This window comes from Bufo gargarizans, chromosome 4 (assembly GCF_014858855.1).
Source record: "Bufo gargarizans isolate SCDJY-AF-19 chromosome 4, ASM1485885v1, whole genome shotgun sequence".
NCBI classification, from domain to species: Eukaryota; Metazoa; Chordata; class Amphibia; order Anura; family Bufonidae; genus Bufo; species Bufo gargarizans.
Window position 1 is genome coordinate 124,532,387 of NC_058083.1, and position 21,485 is coordinate 124,553,871.

Sequence of the window (21,485 nt, forward strand, 5' to 3'; positions counted from 1 at the left end):
CTATGTAAGGATAGAAGTACATTAACCCCATCCTAGCTTATATCCATAGATTGCTATTTGGGAAGATTTGCACTATGAATTGTTTGACACTGTGTTTGATACCGTTGGATTCAAATAGCCTAAGGCTAATGGATTCCCGTTTCTGGTCATTTAAAACATAATATTTATTTCCTTTTATTAACACTAATATAAATTGGGAAAAATAAAAAAATAAAAAATTATAGGTGCTGGTGAACTCAGGCGGTTACGAATATAGGTTGCTTCACCTATATATTCTACCTATCAGAATGCGTCTACCCTTATCATACTTAGTGTTTCAACAGGTTTCTAATTTCCACTTGCCAGCTATTTATTCTATTAGCTGGATTCTTATGTTCGTGTCTATATAGAGTCGTGGCCAAATGTTTTGAGAATTACATAAATATTGGAAATTGGAAAAGTTGCTGCTTAAGTTTTTATAATAGTAATTTGCATATACTCCAGAATGTTATGAAGAGTGATAAGATGAATTGCATAGTCCTTCTTTGCCATGAAAATTAACTTCCCAAATCCCAAAAAGACCTTTCCACTGCATTTCATTGCTGTCATTAAAGGACCTGCTGAGATCATTTCAGTAATCGTCTTGTTAACTCAGGTGAGAATGTTGACGAGCACAAGGCTGGAGATCATTATGTCAGGCTGATTGGGTTAAAATGGCAGACTTGACCTGTTAAAAGGAGGGTGATGGTTGAAATCCTTGTTCTTCCATTGTTAACCATGGTGACCTGCAAAGAAACGCGTGCAGCCATCATTGCGTTGCATAAAAATGGCTTCACAGGCAAGGATATTGTGGCTACTAAGATTGCACCTCAATCAACAATTTATAGGATCATCAAGAACTTCAAGGAAAGAGGTTCAATTCTTGTTAAGAAGGCTTCAGGGCATCCAAGAAAGTCCAGCAAGCGCCAGGATCGTCTCCTAAAGAGGATTCAGCTGCGGGATCGGAGTGCCACCAGTGCAGAGCTTGCTCAGGAATGGCAGCAGGCAGGTGTGAGCGCATCTGCATGCACAGTGAGGCGAAGACTTTTTGAAGATAGCCTGGTGTCAAGAAGGGCAGCAAAGAAGCCACTTCTCTCCCAAAAAAAACATCAGGGACAGATTGATCTTCTGCAGAAAATATGGTGAATGGACTGCTGAGGACTGGGGCAAAGTCATATTCTCCGATGAAGCCTCTTTCCGATTGTTTGGGGCATCAGGAAAAAGGCTTGTCCGGAGAAGAAAAGGTGAGCGCTACCATCAGTCCTGTGTGGGGTTCCTTGTCATCCAAGGGAGTGGGCTCACTCACAATTTTGCCCAAAAACACAGCCATGAATAAAGAATGGTACCAAAACACCCTCCAACAGCAACTTCTTCCAACAATCCAACAACAGTTTGGTGAAGAACAATGCATTTTCCAGCACGATGGAGCACCGTGCCATAAGGCAAAAGTGATAACTAAGTGGCTCGGGGACCAAAACGTTGACATTTTGGGTCCATGGCCTGGAAACTCCCCAGATCTTAATCCCATTGAGAACTTGTGGTCAAGAGGTGTGTGGACAAACAAAAACCCACTAATTCTGACAAACTCCAAGAAGTGATTATGAAAGAATGGGTTGCTATCAGTCAGGAATTGGCCCAGAAGTTGATTGAGAGCATGTCCAGTCGAATTGCAGAGGTCCTGAAAAAGAAGGGCCAACACTGCAAATACTGACTCTTTGCATAAATGTCATGTAATTGTCGATAAAAGCCTTTGAAACGTATGAAGTGCGTGTAATTATATTTCACTACATCACAGAAACAACTGAAACAAAGATCTATAAGCAGTTTAGCAGCAAACTTTGTGAAAACTAATATTTGTGTCATTCTCAAAACTTTTGGCCACGACTGTAGGCCGCATATCTAGTTGCATTAATTCTCAGTCCCTAGCTTCACTTTTTTCGTATGTACTCTGTTGCGACTCCCTGCCGCTTATGTGTCTTACACGAGGTATGTCTTCAGTTACACCAAGTTCGGACACTGAGTTACAGTCGCTCCTAAACTAAAAGCCAGATTGCATCTCCCCCAACATGTTTCACCACAGATGTGGCGTCTTCAGGGGAAATGGAGCTACTGTCAACACGAGCGCCAGATGAGCCAGTGTTTTTAACTACTGTGGGTGTGTCTTTCCTTATCATACATCCAATCAATACTAGGCGCTCGTGTGACAGTGAGACAATCTGACCACTCGCCACCGTCAGTGCTGTTTCGTCATACTTTCGCATCGCCAATGTATTTTATGTCAATGCACATGTGCAAAAACTTTGATTTTGTTTGTAGTCGCACATTTATTCCACGCATGTCCCAAGGATCAGGTGCATTTTCTTCTAAGTCCATTCGCATGCGTGTGATCTTTTTATTGATGATTGTAAGTTTATTGTGCGTATGCGCTGGGAATAGAGTGCGGTTTCTTCTAAGTCCGTACGCGTGTGCAGGAGCTTTTTATTTACGATCGTATTTGTGATCTGTGCATACCCTATAGATTGAGGTTAATTTCTTCTAAGTCCATACTCTTACGCAAGGACTTTATACTTATTTATGATCATAAGATTCTTTCTGCGTGTGTATTACGAATCATATGCATTTACCACTAGGCTTCCGACTCTAAGTGGATGCGCATGCGCTGGATCTTAGTAAACCAATTCGCAATGCCGATTCTACTGTGCATGTATTATCACTTAGTCTCCAGCTTCACCTTTGTACAGAGGGTTGAGTAATGTACATCCTTCTTATTTTTTCCTTTTTTTTCCCATGTTCTCATTTATATGTATGTGTGTGCATTTTCTTAGCTCATATTTCACAGCATTATCACCAGGCAGTAATATGCATGTATTTATTGGCATAATTAGTGCCCAATCCTATTGTTTTGGTCTTGCTGTTAATACACAATGGTCTATAATATTCACTCAGTATACACAGATACACACACGTTCAGTGATACAGACTACTATCATACAGGATGCTTACATTAATTTGCTGGTATGGTTTCGATACTACTACTGGCCTAAAGTGGCTTTGTCGCATACTATCCGCAGATGCATATTTCATCTATCATCTGTTTTTTTGGGACTACATATGACTGTGGTTGTGGATTACTCTTCTTCTTCCTTCTGCAACATTATTTCTATATTGTTTCAGCATTTTAATACTGTATTCTAGGTTTCCTCCAGAGTTGAGATATCTCATTAAATAAATGCCTTGAAGGAAAATCCTTCATTCAGTCCCTGTGGACTCATAGTGCCCAATCTGTATATCCAGCGAGCCTCACTTTGTAAACGTTTTTTATCCAGGTTGCCCCAAGGATATTTTTTCAATGCCACAGAACAGTAGGACGGAGCTCTTATTACCATGAAAGTACTTTATATGTCTAGCTATAGGGGTATCTTTTTCAGTTTCAATTGTACTCAGATGACCTGAAATACGGCGTCGTAGTTCTTGTATGGTTTTGCCTACATGTAGTTTAGGACATGGGCAGGAGGCTAGGTATATCACTCCCTGCGTTTTGCAAGTTATAAGTTGTCTTATTTCGTATTCTTTTTTTATCCCCAGGATTGATGAACTTCTTTATACGGGGGATATACTTGCAAAACGAGCAATGTCCGCATGGTGATGAGCCTCGATATCTATCCCTTATCATTTCAGTATTGGCTCCCTCCTCCACTAGATGGCTATGGACCAGTTGATCTTTTAGGTTTGGGCCTCTCCTATATGTCACGGATGGATTTGGAGTAAGTATCATACTTAAATCTCTGTCAGATTGTATTATGTGCCAGTATTTCCTGAGAATGCCATATATCTCCCTATTGTATCCATCGTATGTCCCTATGCATCTAATAACTTCACTCTTTTTTGGTGCTGTTACCTTAAGTAGATCTTCTCTATCTACTCTGTATGTACTCCAACTGTGCTCTAGTAAAGAGAGACTTGTGTATTTTCTACAACTAGCCTGGTTACTGACTCCAGCAATATTTACCAGCCACAGCACCCACCCTTTGCAAAATCCAGAAACACTACATCCACTCTCAACACTCGCTTTTGCACCCATACAACACTCGCTTTCTATAACTTTGGTGGAATTCTACTTTAACCACCTCCCGACCGCCTAACGCAGGGATGCATCCTGCGGGCGGCCGGGTTATTCCTCCTTCACACAGAGCCGAGATCTCGCGTGAACGCGCGCACAGCTGAAAAGTTGATCTACAGCCTGCCAGCAGCGATCATTTGCTGGCAGGTTGTAGATGCGATTTATTTATTTTTTTAACCCCAAAAAGGTATTTTAGACGCTGTTTTGTTAACAGCGTCTAATATACCTGCTACCTGGTCCTCTGGTGGTCCCTTTTGCTTGGATCGAGCACCAGAGGTGGCAGCACTGTAAGTAGCACCAATCACCACACTACACTACACCTCCCCTGTAACTTATTAACCCCTTATTAACCCCTGATCACCCCATATAGACTCCCTGATCACCCCCCTGTCATTGACCCCCCCCCCCCATAAGGCTCCATTCAGACGTCCGTATGTGTTTTGCTGATCAGCGGATCCACAAAACACGGATACCGGCAATGTGCTTTCCGCATTTTGCGGATCTTGCGGACAAGAATAGGAAATGTTCTATAGGCTCTACAAAAAACGCAGTGTTCGCCCGATCAGGCCTGATCTCGCGCGCACACTTGTGTTCAGTCCGCCCCAGCGCAGTGACAGAATATTTATCTTTTCTGATTACTGCAAAAACACCGTAAAATCGCTGCGGCGCTATAAAGATCACTTTTGAGGGGCATGGTGAGTTCATAGAAGATTTTTTTTTTTTGGGCACAAGTTAGCGGAAATTGTTTTTTTTTTTTTTTTTTTCTTACAAAGTCTCATTATCCACTAACTTGTGACAAAAAAATTCAATCTTACATGAACTCGCCATACCCCTCACGGAATCCAAATGCGTAAAAATGCCCTGTGAAATCCTAAAGGTATTCATTGGAATTTGGGCCCCTTTGCGCATCTTGGCTGCAAAAAATTGTCACACATGTGGTATCGCCGTACTCAGGAGAAGTAGGGCAATGTGTTTTGGGGTGTATTTTTACATATACCCATGCTGGGTGAGAGAAATATCTCTGTAAATTGACAACTTTGTATAAAAAAATGTAAAAAGTTGTCTTTTACAGAGATATTTCTCACACACAGTATGGGTATATGTAAAAATACACCCAAAAACACATTGCCCTACTTCTCCTGAGTACGGCGATACCACATGTGTGACACTTTTTTGCAGCCTAGGTGCGCAAAGGGGCCCAAATTCCAACGAGTACCTTTTAGGAGGGCATTTTTAGACATTTGGATTCCAGATTTCTTCTCACGCTTTAAGGCCCCTAAAATGCCAGGGCAGTATAAATACCCCACATGTGACCCAATTTTGGAAAGAAGACACCCCAAGGTATTCCATGAGGGGCATGGCGAGTTCATGTAAAATTTTATTTTTTGTCACAAGTTAGTGGAATATGAGACTTTGTAAGAAAAAAATTTATAAAATCATTTTACGCTAACTTGTGCCAAAAAGCTAACTTGTGCCAAAAAAAAACTTCTATGAACTCGCCATGCCCCTGACAGAATACCTTGGGTGTCTTCTTTCCAAAATGGGGTCACTTGTGGGGTATTTATACTGCCCTGGCATTTTAAGGGCCCTAAAGCGTGAGAAGTAGTTTGGAAACCAAATGCGTAAAAATGCCCTCCTGAAAGGTACTCATTGGAATTTGGGCCCCTTTGTGCATCATGGCTGCAAAAAAGTGTCACACATGTGGTATCGCCGTACTCAGGAGAAGTAGGGCAATGTGTTTTTGGGTGTATTTTTACATATACCCATACTGTGTGTGAGAAATATCTCTGTAAATGAAAACTTTTTACATTTTTTTATACAAAGTTGTCAATTTACAGAGATATTTCTCTCACCCAGCATGGGTATATGTAAAAATACACCCCAAAACACATTGCCCTACTTCTCCTGAATACGGCGATACCACATGAGTGACACTTTATTGCAGCCTAGGTGCGCAAAGGGGCCCAAATTCCAATGAATACTTTTAGGATTTCACAGGGCATTTTTACGTATTTGGATTCCAAACTACTTCTCATGCTTTGGGGCCCCTAAAATGCAAGGGCAGTATAAATACCCCACATGTGACCCTATTTTGGAAAGAAGACACCCCAAGGTATTCCGTGAGGGGTATGGCGAGTTCATGTAAAATTTTATTTTTTGTCACAAGTTAGTGGAATATGAGACTTTGTAAGAAAAAAAAAAATTCAATTTCCGCTAACTTGTGACAAAAAATAAAAACTTCCATGAACTCGCTATGCCCATCAGCGAATACCTTAGGGTGTCTACTTTCCGAAATGGGGTCATTTGTGGGGTGTCTCTACTGTTTGGGCATTGTAGAACCTCAGGAAACATGACAGGTGCTCAGAAAGTCAAAGTGCGTAAATTAATTTTTTTGCACCATAGTTTGTAAACGCTATAACTTTTACCCAAACCAATAAATATACACTTATTGCATTTTTTTTATCAAAGACCTGTAGAACAATAAATTTAGAGAAAAATGTATATAGAAATGTAGTTTTATTTGAAAAATGTTACAACAGAAAGTGAAAAATGTAATTTTTTGGCAAAAATTTCGGTCATTTTCTATTAATATAAAAAAAAAGTAAAAATGTCAGCAACAATGAAATACCACCAAATGAAATCTCTATTAGTGAGAAGAAAAGGAGGTAAAATTCATTTGGGTGGTAAGTTGCATGACCGAGCAATAAACGGTGAAAGTAGTGTAGTGCCGAAGTGTAAAAAGTGGCCTGGTCATTAAGGGGGTTTCAGCTAGGGGGGCTGAGGTGGTTAATACCATTGGATGTACTACAACTCACATTCTTTGTTTTAATAGACAGAGACTTATTTACTTTCTGCCATTGGCCTACTTACTGACTCCAGCTCCATTCGCCAGGCACAGCACCTACATCTCCAGGCTTGCACCTGTACCAAACTCATAACACCAAGGGCACCCCAACTAACATCAGGCAAGAGCCTCAACATTAGGGTGTGCCCCGAGGGAAGAAAGGGTGTAGCCTCCTGTCACTGCCTGGCCCTAGGAAGCATCGATGTGAGAATTGCCACTGTGAATAATTATTGCAGTCAGAGCCACTACTACTCCTGTCCTCCATTCAGCTCCTCCGGGACATGTGGCAATACATGATCGGCCAAAATATTTTATACTATACATGAGTATAATAAATCGCTTTTACACGTCCTTTGGAAGGTAGTCTGCACTAATATTCCCTGCTTTTTACACCTTGGTAATTTGTGGCTAAAAGAGAGCGTGTGTGTGTGGGGGGGGGGGGGTATTGAAAAGATCTACATGTTGTGTGCCATCAGAAAAAGCTGTATGTCAAAGGTTGCTGCTTGATTAGCAACAAGATAAGAAGTTTTGTGGACTTGCATTAACCCTTTTTTTACATAGTGTGATCTGCGGTGATTGTGAGTACTGGAAATGTTTCACCTCCAGAATAGGGTTGATTGCTACAGGAGTGGATGTTTTGTTTTTATGTTTTAGGGAGTTTAGACTGCTCTTTGTGTCTCCTGTTTAGTTCCCCAATTGGTAAGTGGTTCAAGAATATTTTTTTGCATCATAATCTTGTTTTACCGGCTGAATACACTCTGATGGTTTGCATCATAGATACAGGCACTATATCACTGAGGACAATGCACGATTTGTGCAATCTGATTTTACTGGAATGTCTATTTACTTTTGTCAACAGAACTTGGTTGTGAAATTCTTGCAATAAAAACTGCCCATAGACTCCAAGCACAGGGACACTCTGCTTGTCACCAAGCCTGGCCACTTCTTTTAATGAGTCCCAGGATCATGAAGGTCTTAGTAATATTCCTGCTCACCATCTTGGACTGGACATGTGTGGAAGGGAAAGAGAGAACATACTACATTGCAATCAGAGAAGTAAACTGGGATTATGCCCCCAGTGGGATGAATATCATTTCTGGAAAATCAATTGCTGATGATGAGTAAGTAACTATTATTAGACATTTGTATGCAGGACGGCAGAGAATTTAAAAGTATTTTCTGGTTTTTAATTACTCTTAATTATTGCTTAATAAAAAGGCATACAACATCCTTCTATGCTATTTCTAGCAAATCCCAAGATCTCTGCTTGCTGCCCCTGAGTAGACACATTCTTATTTACAATCAGGCAATGAAGTCCAGTCATGATTATGGTTTACTGACATAGGTGTGTAACACCCCAGAGTGGTGTTACTACTTCTGCACCTTGCTACTATCTTTATTGATCTAACCTCATGTCATCTTATGCATTTATTCCAGGTCCTCCACACTGTGCATTTCTAATGTTATGTAACGGTTCATGTAATGTGCCTGGTTCACCAGCACGTGGCAGCAAATATGGCAGAGCTACAGTTAGATAGAATGGAACCTTCCATTCCATTCTAACCCCACCCTCTGGACAGAGGTGAGCGAGTCCTACTTCCTGCAGGAAGGGCGGGGCAGAAGTTCTAGTCAGTCCAGTTTACCCCCTGCCAGGGGAAAGGTGTGCAGGGGCACGTCTCTGCTGGACATGCCCACGCCAGCCAGAGCACCTTAAGCTCTGCTGGCCATGGAGCCCAAAGCTTAAAGCCTCAGGAGCCAGGAGGAAAGTTCCCTGGCATAACATAGTCAGACTACAAAATGAAGTGCAGCATACAGAAGAAGCTGAGTACTCAGTACAGCAGAGTCAGAGAGAAACAGATATAGCAGAGTGGAGTTTGCCTGCCAGTTTCATGCTAAAGCCCGCTGGAACCAATACAAAGCCTGTAAATCGTTTTGAAGAAAGTTTATGCAAAGTAAAGCTGCCATTGAACTTCATCTCAACATGTGGACTCAAGTTATTCTTTTATCCCTCAATTATTCCCCCTATTTATTGCTTCAGAGGCAAAGCCTGGGGTCCAGACGTATCCAGGTAGAAGCACTGTTACACCCATAAAGAGACATTTTGGGCTGCACTATACCACTTGACAATTCCTCCACCTGGGACACATTACATAGAGGGCCCTGGGGGGAGGCCGCCCATTGCAGGTGCAGGACTTATTACAGATTTACAGTGAATGACAGCTCTCTCTTGTAATAAACCATGCAGCTATATCAGTAGGGCATGATAAGGTTTTTAGCTGTAGGGTCAAGGCTCATGCACATTGCCATATTACAGTTTTGTTTAGATGTCCATGAGGCTTATAATGCACCTCTGTATGTCTCTAACTTCCTATAGAGTCATATTGAGGTCTGTGTTGTTGGATCATATCATGCTCTACTGGGCTCTGTAAGTGTAGAGTTTACACCGGGCACTATACTATAATATGTAGAAAAAAACTTGTCTTTTACAAAAGAAGAGAATTATCTAAGTGGTTCCCTGTTTTTCACCTTTTAACCCATATAGAGGGATCTGAACTTTGCTGCAGGGCAACCACCAGGCTTCTACCTCTTGGAGTGGTCTCTGTTGAAGTAACCGCTGACCCACGGGTGTCAAGAGACACTGGTGCGGTGCACTGAGGGATCAGACAAAACTGAAGTCAGGGACAGGCTGAGGTCAGGGCAGAGAGAGTTTGTGCAATCCAATAAATATTCCAAGGTCGGGTGGGGGCAGCACAGTGTCAGAACAGAGATCAGGCAGAGGTCACATCAGGCAGCGAAGGGAGAAATCTGGGAAATAGGCAGAAGTTCATACACGGGTAGATGAATGTAGAAACAGCACATCTTTGCAGGGCACTAGCAAACTAGAACCTATTGCTTATGTACCTTCCCACAGGGAAAGGTGCATTAAGGACTTCAAGGTGGCTAACTATTAACTAAAGAAGATTAGGGTGCTCGCTTACCCTTTAAGAGCCAGAGAGACCAGACACCTTATTGGCAGAGTAGAAACAGACTTGAGCCTGAGAGAGAGGAGAAGAGGGAAGCTGGCAGTGCTACTTAGGTGACCCGGCTCACTGGTTAGGAGAAGGGGAAGGCCGGTGGGTGTGAGGAACCAGCAAACAGGAGTGCTGGAGCGGGTAGGAGATGTGGCAGCTGTGACCACTGAGAGGAGAGAAGCGGCAGTGGGCATGGACCACCTACATAACACTGGCTTTATATAGCAGATATAAGTCAGTATACGTTCACATATGTATTGGGGAGCCTGACTGTCCCCCAGAATATTGATCAGAACTTGCTCAATCCTTTGTTCTCTTATGATATAAGCACTGCCAGTGATGCATGGCAAAGGATTTCCCTATAGAAAAAACATGAATGAGCATGCCTGTATATGAGGGAGTCATTGGGGTCAGAGGAGCATTCACCTGTCCCAGTGCATTATAAGAGTTCCGCTAAACTACTAAAGATGAGCCTAAAGGCAGGCTTGTCAACTGCTTACTGTGGCAACTAGCAGAATGCAGCTGCGGACTATAATAAAGGCTGAAATTCAGGATCATTGAAATATAAGTAATACAATGTATTTGCCAAGTAAGTTTCTTAAAATATTAATTATTTCTATATATAAATTGTACAACCTGTAAGTAAGGCATGTATAACATGTGTCTTTTCTTCTATGACCTCAAAATTTTAAAAAATTTCTATGATGTGCTTTACCTTTTACATTAAAGTCAATAGAGAAGAACATATTGAATAACTGATGCAAGAAATGCAGCAGTGGTCCAATCTCTTCTGCACATACATACAGTACAAAGGTAGACTAGTTAGAATATACATTAACATTGTATATGGGACCATTTTTAACATTGTTTTGTGAGCTTCATGTCAGTGGCAATCAACAATTTCTAGAATAAAAAAATATCATTCATGATTTCTAGCTCAAGATGAGTACAATACAAAAATACAAGAATTACCCCCAGAGGTGTACAACCTCTAGGGGCAATTCTTTTATGTTTTGCATTGTATTCATTTTGTGCTAGAAATCCTTTTTTCAGCTTTATTAAAAATGTTTAAGCCCTGTCTTTGTGCAGCCTTGAGTTTCTCTAGTAGCAGGATCTGAATTTTCACTCTGTTCCATCAGGCAGCTCAGCTGACGGGTTCCTTATCTCTGATCTCTGACCTTATAAACACTCAAATAAAGTACGTTAAAATTATTTTTATTAAATTATATATTAAGATATCTGCAACACATTAGGCTTGGTAGGGTGAACAGGGATATCACAGACTGATGATGCTGATCCCTATAATCATCACTACCACTAGAGCTCCAAAATATAAGGAGTCAATAATATATGGCGTGTTCCTTAATTTATCTGTGGTATAATGGTAGCTTCCATACATAGGCACCTGATTGAAACAGTGGGTGAATGTGACAGGTCTCTAGTGTGAGAGACTCTGCACACCACACAGTGTCAGGTAGCACTACTGGGATAGCCCAAACCCCACTCGATAATAGTATAGGAACAGGCCGTAGGCTTCTGCAGTCAGCAAATCAATCTGTAGTTGTAGCCACAGAAAATGATTGCTCGACGCGTTTCTCTTGTCCAACCTGTTGGTTGGTTCATCAGGAGCAAATAAATGAAGCCTCTGTTATCACCGCATGTCACCCTCTCACACCGGGTGCATTACAGAGTAACAAGAGGTCTCAGAGATCATTTGACTAAATGAAGAACTATATGCAGTTGGTATAATGCATACAGTCCTCTATTACACATCAAGCTCACTGCCACCGTTTTAATATCATTCCCCTTACACTGGGGATAACGGTTGTTAATGAACTGGGTGTTTTAACAGAATGTGCTGAACGCCACTGATGACGTGCGTGCAGCAAAGAGCCTTCGGCAATGTGGCCGAAGGCTCTTTGCTGCACGCACGTCATCAGTGGCGTTCAGCACATTCTGTTAAAACACCCAGTTCATTAACAACCGTTATCCCCAGTGTAAGGGGAATGATATTAAAACGGTGGCAGTGAGCTTGATGTGTAATAGAGGACTGTATGCATTATACCAACTGCATATAGTTCTTCATTTAGTCAAATGATCTCTGAGACCTCTTGTTACTCTGTAATGCACCCGGTGTGAGAGGGTGACATGCGGTGATAACAGAGGCTTCATTTATTTGCTCCTGATGAACCAACCAACAGGTTGGACAAGAGAAACGCGTCGAGCAATCATTTTCTGTGGCTACAACTACAGATTGATTTGCTGACTGCAGAAGCCTACGGCCTGTTCCTATACTATTATCGAGTGGGGTTTGGGCTATCCCAGTAGTGCTACCTGACACTGTGTGGTGTGCAGAGTCTCTCACACTAGAGACCTGTCACATTCACCCACTGTTTCAATCAGGTGCCTATGTATGGAAGCTACCATTATACCCCAGATAAATTAAGGAACACGCCATATATTATTGACTCCTTATATTTTGGAGCTCTAGTGGTAGTGATGATTATAGGGATCAGCATCATCAGTCTGTGATATCCCTGTTCACCCTACCAAGCCTAATGTGTTGCAGATATCTTAATATATAATTTAATAAAAATAATTTTAACGTACTTTATTTAGGCAGTAAAAAGATATATTTGAGCTAGTACGTAAATGCTATTGTGAACCACTAGTTAATCTTATAAACACTCACCATAACTGAATTCTTATCTTACTGATAAGAATGTGGCTTAAATATGTGTTTATGACCTTTTTAGTAATTTAGAGATAAGGTAAGATGACCGGCACAAAGTGGAAGTAAAAAGTATGATTCACACAGCTAGACAAACAGTTAACCTGACAAAATGGCTCAATATTTTTAATAAAGACCAATGGAAAAAAGATTTTTAGCCCAAAATGAGTAAAATGTAAATATTGCCCACGAAGGTGTATATAGCCTTTAAGTAAATCTGATTGTAAATTGTGCTTTTCTTTCTATTCAGTCATGCCAGCACCTTTTTACAATCTGGCGCCAATAGAATAGGAAGAGTCTACAAAAAAGCTGTCTACTTGCAATACACAAATGACTTATACACAGAAGAAATCAAGAAACCAGACTGGCTGGGATTTGTGGGACCAATTATAACGGCTGAAGTTGGTGACAACATTACTATTCATCTGAAAAATTTTGCATCCAGGTCTTACACCATGCATCCACATGGAGTGCAATACACAAAGGAAAATGAAGGTAGTATACTGTGAAAGCAATGCAGTGACAATACTCTTTACACACAAAAATGACTACGAAAAACAGTAAACAGTACAAGAATAAAAAAAAAATCTATATTTGAGTTGATCATCCTTTGCCTTTAAAATGCTATCAGGCAAAATTTTATAAGGTGTTAAAGGGTTTCTACCACTTGCTTCTGACACATTTGGTTTTCAGACACTAGCGATCCGCTAGTGTCTGATGTACCATACAAGCTAATTATTATATTAATCCGTTCAGCCGTTTGGTTAAAAAAAGGACTTTTATATTTATGCAAATGAGCCTCTAGGTGCTATGCGGGCATTTTTCCAGCACCTAGAGGCTCCGTCTACCTTGCTAAACTGCCGCCCAGCTCCTCGCTCCAGCACGCCCATCTTCAACTCAAATCGATCCTCCCCCTGCTTCTGCCTTCCAAAATCTTGCGCCTGCGCCGTTCCTCGCGGCATTCGGCGCAGGCGCAGTCAATGTCTCACCGCTCCCTGCTCAGACATTTCCACTGCGCCTGCGCCGATGACGTCATCGGCGCAGGCGCAGTGGAAATGTCTGAGCAGGGAGAGGTGAGACATTGACTGCGCCTGCGCCGAATGCCTCCGAATGCCGCGACGAACGGCGCAGGCGCAAGATTTCGGAAGGCAGAAGCAGGGGGAGGATCGATTTGAGTTGAAGATGGGCGTGCTGGAGCGAGGAGCTGGGCGGCAGTTTAGCAAGGTAGACGGAGCCTCTAGGTGCTGGAAAAACGCCCGCATAGCACCTAGAGGCTCATTTGCATAAATATAAAAGTCCTTTTTTTAACCAAACGGCCGAACGGATTAATATAATAATTAGCTTGTATGGTACATCAGACACTAGCGGATCGCTAGTGTCTGAAAACCAAATGTGTCAGAAGCAAGTGGTAGAAACCCTTTAAGTTGTTTCAAGAATACTGGAGAACTTAAAGGGATTGTCCAACCTTAAAAGGGGTTATCTGGGAATCCAACAAAACTATTAACTGCCATTTCTTCGTAGAAGTGACATAATAAAGCTATTTTCCTGACTATCATGCTGTCTTACAATACTTTATTCCCCTTGGCCACCAGCCACTCTGCTCTGCATTTCTTCAGCTACTTCCGGTCTGTCGGTGTGTTTCAGCTGAAGACATTTCAACTGAAACAAGTTTGCCTGCCCTCCAGCTCTGTTTCCCTCCTCCCACTACACCTCTTCTCCTCCTTTCTATTACTGCTCTCTACTGCACATCACTGGGCTGTAGCCCCACCCACTACACCCGTATGCTACATCAAACCCCACCCACTTTACCCAAAGCCCTACAAGACAAGTGTGTTAGAATTAGGCATAAGTGAAAAGAAATTCCCACATAAGCACCTGCAGTGGGGGAGGATCATGTGAGAAATATATGCCATGTGATGTAGGAGTTAGCGGGGTGGAGGACACAGGAAAAGGGCAGTGGATTTTAAAAAGAAAGCTTTTTGAAAGTTTCTTATTGCAGCATGCAGGGCTAGGTTAAAGCTTAAAAATATTTCCTTGGTTAACCCCTTTAATAAAAGCAGAGTGGAAAAAGCTTATTGTATAATGAGAAAAGGTAAAGTAATCAATAGTCAATAAGGGACAGAAAAAGAATAATTTTATATAGCGGCAACTAATATCACATCGCTATACTATTAGGGAAGCAATAAACAAGTCAAAGATTAAAGGACTTGGTTGAACTTGATGGACAGATGTCTATTTTAATCTGTACTAACTATGTAGCTATGAGATGCCTGACTTTAGACGGTATTGGGGTCCTGTACCCCATGCAACCCTCCTGAAATGAACAGTGCGCCTGGTCGCACATGCACGTAGTTGCTCCATTCATTTCTATTGGAGCTCTAGAGATGGGTGAGTACAGCGCTCGGCTATCACTGTAATTACCATAGAAATGAATGGAGCGGCTACACGTATGCCTGACCGGCCACTCGAGGGGCTGCAGGGAGTACGGGGCCCCGTTGTCATGATCTGTAAGGGTCCCAGCCGTAGGACCCCCACCTATCTAATAGTTATTCCCTATCTTGTGAAGAGGGGATAACTTAAAACAAGTACCCTTTTACCACGACCTCTATGTGAGCATTTTCTAGGCATGCTCTGTGACCTATTCAGAGGTCATTGTGCAGGGAAGGAGCAAATAATGTGACTGATTGATCCTGTGTTATCCTACCAGAGATGTTATCCTAGCTTGTCCTTTCATGGAATTGGAAATAGCCCACAATAACCAATGGCCGGGACTGACCAAACTTACATAAACAGCCAAGTAGCCAGCACTCTGCTGTTATTGTAACTCCCATAGCAGTGGACGGGCACTAAGGCTTCTTTCACACTAGCGCTCTGGCTGGATCTGGCATAGTTCAGCAAAAACACTTCCGTTACTGATAATGCAACCATGCATTGTGGGTCATGACGGATCCGTCTTGCTCCGCATGCCAGGATGAAAAGCTAACCGCAGAATGCTGCGGTTTGCTCTCTGGTATGAGAACGGAACGGAATGCATTTTGGAGCATTCTGTTCTGTTCAGTTATGTTTTGTCCCCATTGACAATGAATGGGGACAAAACGGAAGTGTATTGAGACCCTATGACAGATCTCAATACCGGAAAATATTAACGCTAGTGTGAAAGTAGCCTTAGAAAAACAACGCATAGCACTGCAAGCTACGCTGTTTCCATAACTCCACCACCCTGGGCTGGATTTTACTCTGGGTTAGGCCTCATGCACACGACAGTTTTTCTCGGCCTCCGTTCCGTTTTTTTTGCGGATAGGATGGGGACCCATTCATTTCAGTAGGTCAGCAAAAACATGCTGATAGTTTATCCGTTTGAGTTCCGCGTCTGTTGTCCGTGTTTCCCTTCAGCAAAAAAAATTGTACATGTCCTACTTTTTTCACATTTGCAGACAAGGATAGGCATTTATTACAAGGGATCTGTGGAAAAAAACGGATCCTCCCCAAAAAACAGATGCCGCATCAGTTTTTTTTAGTGGACGCACAATTTGCAGAAAAAACAACGTGTGCATGAGGCCTTATTCTAATCTCAGCAAGAATAGCCCTTCTGATCCTGCTTGTGATAATGAGATGCAAGCTTAAAAAAGTGATATCCACATAACAGGAAGCCTTAACATATTTTTTAAATGTTTTTATTTATTTTTTAAATAATATTTTTAGGCTTAGTGTCCAGTGTGAAAATTGCAAGATTTTTTTTATTTTTATATAATGATTGATGGAAATATATAACATTGATGGAAATGTACAAATAAAATCACCAAAAGTTTAAAAAATTTAAACTTGAATCAATAGGTAATTTTCTAAAGACACATTCCCTTTAAGACATTAGTATGCAAATCAATGGAAGCATTGACACAATAGGCACTGCCTTTGTCCAAACGACCAACCCCTTGCATTGGTAAAGTGAATATAAATAAAGCTTTATGAATCCGTCAGCCACCTGGCATTTAAATAAACCAGTATATAAAGTATGGAATTATTTCACAAATGTAAATACTTAAAGGGCATCTGTCAGCAGATTTGTACCTATGAAACCAGATGACCTGTTGCATGTTCGCTTGGCAGCTGAATACATCTGTGTTGGTCCCATGTTCATATGTGCCCACATTGCTGAGAAAAATAGTTTTAATAAATGCAAATGATCCTCTAGGGTAACAGGGGCATTGCCATTACTTTTAAAGGCTCAGATCTCTCTGTAATTGCTGCGCCCTCTGCACTTTCATTGACAGTGCCAGGCAGGGAAAACATCATCACACCTGGCCCTATCAATTAAAGTGGGAAGGACATGACAGTTGCAGAGAAAGCAAAGACTCTAGGTGCAATGGCAACACCCTTGTTGCATCATAGCATCATAAATAAATATAATGGCATGCGATTCTGTAAGTGCTATGTAGGTCAGGACAGGAGCTCTCCAGACACACGCTGTGAGTTCAACGCATTGAACTCACTCATGTGAAATCAGCCTAAGTTTTTATTAAAGTTTTATGTTTTTATTGCAAAATTCTGCTTGGTGTCCACAGAATGGGTGTAGCATGAGAGTCCTGCAGATGGGAGTGAGATGACGTAAATGGAAAGGATAAAAGATGTAGCTTATTTGTAGCTTAATTTTCTTATTTTGCAGCACAGAACCTTTCAGAACCCCGACAGACTCGAAGTAGAAATGAGCTAATTTTTCAAAATTTCAATTCGCAGATTCGCCGAATCTTTTGGGAAAAATTCAGTTGCGTCCGAATATATTTGGGCAAATCACGTTAATAAAAACTTCTATTTCCTGGCTGCAGAGAGCCTTTATAGTGGTGTAGAACACTGTGCCTTGCAGTAACACGCATAGGGAGTCTGCTGTGGTAGTAAAACAATACTGTGAGTCCATATGACATGCAGATGACAGGATTCGCTCTTAGAATCACTGCACACTTCCTTTTACACTGTCGTGAGCAAGTTCCACATAAATGTCTACAGAACCTGTTCTATTAAACGCTTATACAAGTAGAGCCCCCGAAAGAATGGAGAGGGTGTCAGCAGTAAGTTTGTGTTGACATCACTGATTATTTTGCCCCTCCTCTGATTCGTCAGAACAATAACCCACAAAAAAACGGATACTGTCTGTTCATTATCCGCCTTTACTCGGTCAGCATTTGGTCAGTAATCCATCAGTATTGCTAATGCCCAAAAAAACAGGAGTGTATCCAAAACAGAGATGACGCGTGAATGGAATATTTGCATGTCTTCTTTGCTTTGTACACACTCCTGCTTTTGGCTACCAAATCATAAGCCAATTCTGATGCAAAATAGGGACCATGTCATGCAGGTCTTACAGCTGTTACATAGACGTTGTGCGTCTCATTTTTCCTTCCTTCTGACAGATCAGAAGAAGGGTCAAATAAATGATGATGTCAGCCAGGCTGAAAGGCAAAATAGTAGCCCAGTCATGAAGTGGGGAGGGTGGGAACAGCATAAGAAGTCCACAGAGTGGCCCTATGAAACAGTGGTGAGGTGGAAGCAGCATGAGGAGGCCACAGAGTGGCACAATGACAGTGTGGAGGTGGCGGCAGCAGCAGCATAAGGAGGTCACAGAGTGGCACAATGACAGAGTGTGGAGGTGGCAGCAGCAGTAGGAAGAGTCCATAGAGTGGCACAATGACAGTGTGGAGGTGGTGGCAGCATCAGGAGGCGAAAGAGTGGCAAGGTGACATAGTCTGGAGGTGGCAGCAGCATCAGAAGGCCGGAGAGTGGCACAGTGACAGAGTCTGGAGGTGGCGGCAGCATCAGGAGGCCACAGAGTGGCACAATGACAGAGTCTGGAGGTGGCGGCAGCATGAAGAGACCAAGGAGTGGCACATCGACAGAGTCTGGAGGTGGCAGCAGCATCAGGAAGCCGCAGGGGGGCACAATGACAGAATGTGGAGGTGGCTGCAGCATCAGGAGACCGCAGAGTGGCACAATGACAGAGTGTGGAGATGGCAGCAGCATGAGGAGAACACAGAGTGGCACAATGACAAGTCTGGAGGTGGCAGCAGCATGAGGAGGCCAGAGTAGCATGACGACGAGAGATTGTGGAGGTGGCAACAGCATGAGGAGGCCACAGAGTAGCACGATGATGAGAAATTGTGGAGGTGGCAGCAGCATGAGGAGGCCACAGAGTGGCACGACGATAAAGTGTGGAGGTTGCAGCAGCATGAGGAGGCCAGAGAAGCACGACGACGAGAGATTGTGGAGGTGGCAGCAGCATGAGGAGGCCACAGAGTAGCACGATGATGAGAAATTGTGGAGGTGGCAGCAGCATAAAGAGTCCACAGAATGGCACGACGACAAAGTGTGGAGGTTGCAGCAGCATGAGGAGGCCAGAGTAGCACAACGATGAGAGATTGTGGAGGTGTCAGCAGCATGAGGAGGCCACAGAGTAGCACAACAACGAGAGATTGTGGAGGTGTCAGCAGCATGAGGAGGCCACAGAGTTGCACAACGGCAAAGTGTGAAGGTCGCAGCAGCATGAGGAGGCCACTTCGGCTCTGCACGATTTAATAATACACGTTTTCCGGCACAAAAGGCTTGGCAAATTAATTGTCCGGGAATTTCCATCGAAGATTGGGATAATATATTGATGAATTTAAGTTTAGTTTCGAATAATTTTAATCAAGTTTTGGTTCAATTTAATATTAAACATTTAATAAATGTAATTTTCAAAAATTAAGTGTTGCCTAAGACAGGAAAGAATCAGCTAGTCTTCTGGTTATTCAATGACGCGGTTGCGCTGGAGAAAGCATTCCATAAAAAAAATTCTCTCCACCTGGAGACGAATCCTGTCAAGATTGATGCAAGTGCGGTATCAGCTGCTCATCGAGCCGGATACTTCTGGGAAAACCTTCCTGGCATGAACAGGCCTCTAGTAGCTTGGAGCCCAGAAGAGTCATGAAGTTTATCAAGATTCAAACCATAACTACCAGCCCCTGGTGTCTTCGTTAGGGAAAACATCAAGAGTTCCCAGTCATCATGGAAAAAGCTTAGAATCAACGTTGAAAAATATATGGCATCAGAGGTGTGTGAAGACGCCATCACGATAGGACGGATACGCCATCCAGGGCAGATTGTATAAGTGGGTGGCATACAGAATATAACCAGGAAACAGATTGAAGAATGGGGACAATTCGATCTGATAATTGGCGGCAGTCCTTGTAATGAATTATCTGTGGCTAACCCGCACCGGAAAGGCCTTTACTGGGGCAGTGGACAACAGTTTTTTTACTTTCCATGATTACTCAATAAAGTGTTGCCTAAGACAGAAGAGAATCGGCCAGTCTTCTGGTTAGTCGAGAATGTGGTTGTGATGGAGAAAGCATTCCAAAAAACTATTTCTCTCCACCTGGAGACGAATCCTGTCAAGATTGATGCAAGTGCGGTATTGGCTGCTCATCGAGCCAGATACTTCTGGGGGAACCCAGAATATATTTTTATTTTTGTAATGAAATAGGCCACTAAGCGATTTCACCACAAATAACTGCAGAAGTGTACTGTGAATATATTTTTCTGTTTGTACTGAAATACGTCACTAAACGCTTTTACCGCAAATAACTGCAACAGTGAAGTGTGTATATATTATTCTTTTTGTACTGAAATACGCCACTAAACGCTTTCACCAAATATAACTGCTGAAGTAAACTGTGTATATATTTTTCTGTTTGTAGTGAAATAGGCCACTAAACGCTTTCATCACATATAGCTGCAGAAGTAAACTGTGTATATATTTTTCTGTTTGTACTAAAATACGCCACTAAACTCTTTCACCACATATAACTGCAGAAATGAACTGCATATATATTTTTCTGTTTGTACTGAAATACGTCACTAAACGCTTTTACTGCAAATAACTGCAACAGTGAAGTGCGTATATATTATTCTTTTTGTACTGAAATACGCCACTGAATGCTTTCACCACATATACCTGTAGAAGTGAACTGCGTATATATTTTTCTGTTTGTACTGAAATACGACACTAAACTCTTTCACCACATATAACTGCAGAAATGAATTGCGTATATATTTTTTTCTTTGAACTGAAATACATCGCTAAACGCTTTTACCGCAAATAACTGCAACAGTTAAGTGCATATATATTATTCTTTTTGCACTGAAATACACCACTAAATGCTTTCACCACATATAACTGCAGAAGTGAACTGCGTATATATTTTTCTGTTTGTAATGAAATACATCACTAAACGCTTTCACCATATATAACTGCAGAAGTGAACTGTGTATATAGTTTTCTGTTTGTACTGAAATACGTCACTTAAAGGGATTCTGTCACCGGATTTATCCCTATTAAGCTAGCTGACATTAGCAATGTGCTAATGTCAGCTAAACCTAACTAGCCTATTCCTACTTTTATCTATACCTCCGTTACGCCAGAAATCTTACTTTTAGAATATGCTAATTAGCCTCTAGGAGCAGGGGGGCGTTGTTCCTGCTCCTAGAGGCTCCATTCTCCCACCTTTGTTGCCTCCCTCCAAGTCCTTATTGATAGGGCCAGGCAGCGCTCGCATCTGTCTGCCAGCCCTGTGCTCTGGTGAAATCTTGTGCCGTTCAGTATTCGTCGCAGTCGCGGTGAGGAAGTTGGCAGCCTGCGAGCGTCTTTCCCTCACAGCGCCAGCGCCAAATGCTGAACGGCGCAAGATTTCACCAGAGCACAGGGCTGGCAGACAGATGCGAGCGCTGCCTGGC

General features: G+C 42.2%; 1 protein-coding gene across 1 annotated transcript in view; it reads left to right on the top strand.

The window, feature by feature from the left end:
• The first annotated feature begins 7,878 nt into the window (after nt 1-7,878).
• The window catches only part of LOC122934275 (ceruloplasmin), a 74,251-nt gene continuing 60,644 nt past the window's right edge, over nt 7,879-21,485 (top strand). The window contains exons 1-2 of the mRNA XM_044289621.1: nt 7,879-8,104; nt 12,976-13,220. Of these exons, the coding sequence (XP_044145556.1) occupies nt 7,935-8,104; nt 12,976-13,220 (415 nt within the window). The 5' untranslated portion in view covers nt 7,879-7,934. The remainder of the gene's footprint in view (nt 8,105-12,975; nt 13,221-21,485) is intronic.